We start from the raw sequence: 5955 nt of genomic DNA, 5'->3' as shown, positions 1-5955 counted from the left end.
GCTCGGGGCACAGGGAGTGCCTTCCAGGCAGCGCTGCCTTAAAGGCTTCATTGAGGGCTTATAACACCAACGAGCCAAGAGGTCACCTCCTGCTGAAAATATGTGCTAATTAGCTAATCCAGGTGATTGGAACAAAATACTGGAGAGGACTTTAACTCATGGCACATGGATTGTCCACCTCTGGTTAGAACAAGTGGCTTCTGGTGACTTCTTTTCCAAGATGCGCAAATTCAAAATAAGTGTTTGAAGTGTCATGTGTGTTGATATGCAGTGGTCACACACACTATTGTCATTTCTCATTTCAATGTCCTTCTCCATAATGTTTTTTTGTTTTCATGTTTTTTCTAAACTTTGTTTGCAATGGTGGATCTGATACTTTTCTGTTTCTGAATTTGCAAATGTTCTGGCTGTTCTGTTATAGGTTTTGAAGAGTATGTGTGTGTCGGATGTATTATTAACCTTGGCGGTGAGGTACTGTGTATGTGGACATGATGATAGCAGGGACTGATCCTTTAATTTCTCTCAGCAGCCCTGATGAGAAAGATATTGTGAATAATGACATTATATCTAAATGCTATGGTTAATCAGCAAAAGTCTAATTTGTTGGACAGACTTTTTTGGCAAATAAGCTCTAGAGTAACTAGAAAAAAAGCAAAAATGTTCTTTGCTGAAACCCAAGTCAGTTACTAATGAAGAGACAATAAGAGGTCTGTTAAAACTTAAAATCTCATACAGAAATGGCTTCTGCATGAATATTTACTTTATTTAGCTATTTTCTTTTATTTTCCTTAAGCTATTTTCATTATTTTATCACTATTGAATAATAAAAAAGCAAAACAAAACATGTTTATTCTACCAGCACCAGCTTTAATGTTTCAAGTGTTCCATTTTGTGAGCAGCACTTTTGTGTTTTCTGTCACTGTGGGCTGCAGGGCGCAGTAGTACAGAGCAGAATCAGTTAATGCAGTGCTGGAGATCTCCAGATCCACACAGGTTTTCTCTTCATTTAGTTTAGCAGATACTCCAGGAATTATAGGATCAGCCGGCTGCTTAAAATTAGCTTCATTGATCAGAAACATAAACTCTGGTCTGGATGATGAGTACTGACGATACCACAGAAGAGTATCTGTAGCAAACGATCCATTATAATTACAGGACAAAGTAACTGAATCACCTTCTGAAACAAATTTATCCGAAGAGATTGGTGCTATTCCCTCACTAGAGACATCACCTAAGAGAAAGAGTAGTGAATTAGAGGACATACTAAAGGAGCTGAATAGAAACACAACCAGCTCACATGTATTCAAATTAAACAAATATATCTGTAATATTGTGTTTATTTTAATCATTGGCTCACCTGTAGAGAGATAAATAAGCCACAGACTAAACAGCAATATCATGTCTGACAAAGATCTAATAAGCAAGTAAGTTTAACAAAACCTTTTAACTTCTACATGCAGTTATTACTCATCTTACTTCTCCACCCCTTATGCCCATCAAAGAGTTTAGTTTACTCACTTTTAAGCGAAGTCTGCCCTCGTGTGGATCATTTTCATGATTACATCAAAGTATTATATCCAGTTGTCTGCACTCAAAAAAATTGCTTGGAGTCAGTTTTAATAAATAATTTCTTGTTAACTTTACTTAACAAACACAAGTAACTGCATATAATTACTTTAACTTGGTAATTTCAACAAAAGACTGTGTCTTGTCAGCTTTACTTCAAAATTATTTGTTCAGCCAATATAACATTGTTGTGTAAAAGTAACAGATGAATAAAACCAATTCAGACTTGCATCTCATTGGCTGATGCAGTGTATTATGGGTAAATTGTTGTTCTGGCACCCTCTTGCAGAAGTGTAGCACCATTAGATAGGTACATGAGTAATAAGTGGCCAAATATGAGTCAATGAACTTGTTCTGATATATTTTAGAACACAACAAACCAACAAACAATTTGAAATGTAACATTGCATTTCAAATATGTTTGATAAACTGTAGTTAAATAAAGGTTGTATTGAGCAGCTGCACTCTGATGATTGATTTAGTTGTTATGGAGTTATTAAATCATTATTTTTAATTTTGTTGTCATCAATTAAATGTTTCATAATAGTGATTTTACTAGGATTTCTTTAGTCCATGCAACATTTAAATTGTCAATTTTACACAAACTTTTTTAGTAAATACAACTTAAATTTTATTTGTTGACATTACTTAACAAAGCTATGTGGAACCCACTTGAAGAAGTTTTTTTAAGTAAATCCAACTTTTTATTTTTTTGAGTGTGTTAAAAAACATTTTAGTAAAATAGCAATCAAATTTAGAGATAAAGTGTTTAGATACGTTGCCTTTTACAATACTTTAACTATTATTCAAAGTCTTAATGTCCTCTAACACCTTTAACACCATTCATTCCAATGAAAACATTTGAATTACTTTATTGTATTTACTGTATTAAGCCACATTTTATCACTGTAAAAAAGAAAATAAAAATAAAGAAGGCATTGGTACTATATAAAATATTGCTTGTTTTTATATCTAATATTTTAGTATAAGTTCTATGCGGCGGTGAATGAAATAGTGATTCAATATTAAAACAATCTGAAATTACAAAAGTAATTTCTGTGTCATACACTGATGGCCATAAAGTGTATAATTTATTTATTCATGAAGGTCTTGTATAGTGTTGTTGTGTTTCCTGTCACTGTGGGCTGCAGTGCACAATAATACAGAGCAGAGTCTTTGACTTTAACAGATGAGATCTCCAGATACACTTGCTTTTCTTTCATATTCAATTCAACATCCAGTCTGGGGTCACAGGGATCTGCATATGTTACACTCCTTGTTGATACCTCAATAATAAAGAGCAGAAATTCAGGTCTGGATCCGGGATATTGTTGATACCATTGCAAACTCTGTACACTGCCATCATATTTGCATGAGAGAGTGACTGAATCCCCCTCAGTAGTGTGCACAGTAGTGTCCTGCAGTGGTGTTATTTTCTGTGCAAGGCATTTGTCTGAAAAATGTGTGTTGCAAATAAATTGATTTACTATTTATTAATTAATTTTACGAATTATGTTTTAATATAATATTTTTAAAACAAGAAATAAGATAATAAACAACAACAAAAAATGTTTTTTTAAATTACTTAATATCATAATATCAGAAAGTAAAATATCATAGTTCATATACAGCATTTATAATATAATCATAAAATATATGTTTAAAAACTGGCCTCTTACCCTTTATTACTGACAGCAAAAGCAGACAAAACAGTAACATCATGATTGTACAGAAGAAACCAAATGGAGAATTTTAATGTTCTTCTCTCTTAAAGCTCCTCCCATTTCACATCTTCATGGGAACTTCATATATTTTATTTGTGCATCCTTGTTTCTTTTGCTTGTGTCTTGGCTCCACCCCTCTAAGGTGCAAGGGAAGGATACAATTGTACTGTATATCTTTCATGTCTCCCCAGGAAGCTTAGTTATCAACAACAGGTACAAACAAGAATATTTTAGAAACAGTATTTTTTTTTTTCAAAAAGTCAAGAACACAGAATATCACCCAAAATATATTTTTCATTACACATACACTACTGAGAAGTTTAGCATCATTTGACTGAAACATTTCTCCAGATCTTAAAAATCCTTTAATCTGAAGACATATGCTTAATGCTTGAAATTACAATATTGAAGGTACACACTGCATTTAAGGGAAACTGCTTCATTAAATCAAAGGTCTGGTTTTGGTTACTGTATTATTTGCAGGTGTTTCCTATACAGTAATGCATGGTTTTGGCAGATATTACGGTTTGGTTTGGCTGATGCTTTGATGTTTTTGAGATTAAAGTGAATAATTTGTGTGAGTTTTTGTACAGCTTCTTACAAACTTTGTATCACCGTGCCTGTCTATCCAAAGTGCACAGTAATAAAGAGCTGAATCTTTCAGAGCAGTCTTTTTAATTATCAGTTCTGTGGATGTCCTGGATGTAGAGGAATCAAAGTCAGAATCTGGAATATGTTGCCTGCCATCTCTTGATCGGGCCCCTTTCCACAGTAAATACTGGGGTTCACTTTTAGGATACTGCCTGTACCAATAAAGATTAATATAATCACTGGTTGTTTCATAGGTGCAGGTTAAAGTCACACGGTCGTTTTCACTTTTGATAAGAACTGCTTCAGATGGTTGAATTCGATCTTCACAAGAAACTGCAATAGAAGTAAACAGTGATAGGTGTCTTTTTTGTCATACATTGTCTTTCATAATAAAATTTATATTTTTAAAAATGTGTGATAAATATATTTAGATACCTGATGCAGCAATGAGGATCACCAGCACTGTTCTCCACATCCTGAATCTACAGATCTGTTATGTGTTGCAGTTCACAGCCCTCTGGGGTATTACTGTAATGTTGTTGTATTTCTTGTGGTTAAATGCAAATGTAAGAAAACAGGAAATGATTAATTCATGACATCATCCTTTTATATCTCAAATTATTTAAAAGGTTGTATCATCCTTATTTTCATTTGCCTAAAAAACGAATTATGTTTAATTGGGGATTAATTAACAACACTGCTAAACATGTCTTAAGTCAGTCATAAAGTTTCAGCCAACAGTTTTTTTCAACTTGGGCCCATCACCGGGGGTTGGGGGTGGTGGCAGTGGCCCCTGTATGACACAGCATGCTCCCCATCGCATGATCATTATAACTTATTCTTTTAAAGAAAATGTTTTATGTGAATTTGGTCACTTTCTTATACAAATATTATGGACTCTCATCAGCAGTATTTGACTCACAGGAAAAAATCTACTTATCAATACAACAGTAACTTAAAAAAAAATATATATATATATATATATATTGAATATAAATCAGTAAAACGTAACACACTATTAGATGAAACATAATAATACCAACCAAAATAATATGAAACATTTATATATAGTAAAACATTACCAAAATAGCACCTAATCCTTATCTCATTATTTATTCAAATACAACAGCCAATGGCAAGTCGCCAGCAGCATACCATTCAAAGTGGCAGTTCCAGACCATTTTTGCGTTCTAGTCGGTAATGGAGTAGAGTGGGAGCAGCAGTGCAGCACATCACTCTGCGGAGGCAGGAGCCAAATTTACAGTTTTGTAAAATATCCAGAGTAGAAGCTCATAGAAGCTAATGTTTAAATTTGCTAGCCTGCATGAGTGCATTACTGTATAAAAATTATTAAAAAAAAAATGTCCTTTACGATCTGGACAAAGATTTCATAGTTGTTCCCAAGTGTCGATTAAAATCAAAAGAAGCCCGGGCCTTTTTTTAACGCCATTCCAGCATCTATGGCTATATTCATGGCGAGAACCAGTTAATTCATACACAAGTTTTATTCAGACAAGTTGATCCATACAAAGGTTGGGGGAGGGACAATTTGGTATCTCCAATTTGCCTAACTTCCATGTTTTGGGCCTGTGGGAGGAAACCGGAGTACCCGGAGTAAACCCACACTTACACAGGGAGAACATGCAGAAAACCGGGCCTTTTCATTTCACAGTCGTTTATGGAATAATTTACCTCTCCATATCAGATCTTGTGCTACTATTAATGCATTTAAATTTCATTTGATGGCTTATTTGTATTCTCTTATCTTATTTGTATTCTCTATACATCTTTAGATATGTGCCTGTTAAGCACTTTGGTCAATATCTCTTGTTTTTAAACGTGCTATACAAATAAATGATCCGGAACCTGATAATGTGTTTTCTTGGATTAGCTAATGTTAGTTATCCCATTTATAATTCAATGTTGCTTGCACATGCTTTGCAAACTGAAGCAATTGCGTTTTTACGTGCCATAAATTAATACAGGGTCTATATTTTTTGCCTTTACAGTACATAGATAACAGCAATACTGGGTATAAATAATAAGTCAGAATCCTGCCAGATCCTTGTTTGTA

At 33.9% G+C, this 5955-nt stretch overlaps 1 gene segment (V, D, J or C); it reads right to left on the bottom strand.

Moving 5' to 3' along the window:
* Positions 1-875: 875 nt before the first annotated feature.
* On the bottom strand, positions 876-1400 carry LOC129443369 (T cell receptor alpha variable 14/delta variable 4-like). The segment is given in 2 exon segments: positions 876-1231; positions 1358-1400. Coding segments are annotated over 2 exon segments (399 nt in total).
* Positions 1401-5955: the final 4555 nt, after the last annotated feature.

The sequence above is a fragment of the Misgurnus anguillicaudatus genome, chromosome 2 (genome assembly GCF_027580225.2).
Source record: "Misgurnus anguillicaudatus chromosome 2, ASM2758022v2, whole genome shotgun sequence".
Taxonomy (NCBI): domain Eukaryota; kingdom Metazoa; phylum Chordata; class Actinopteri; order Cypriniformes; family Cobitidae; genus Misgurnus; species Misgurnus anguillicaudatus.
Note: the sequence above shows the minus strand (reverse complement) of the source record. Positions and strands in the feature narration are given on the sequence as shown.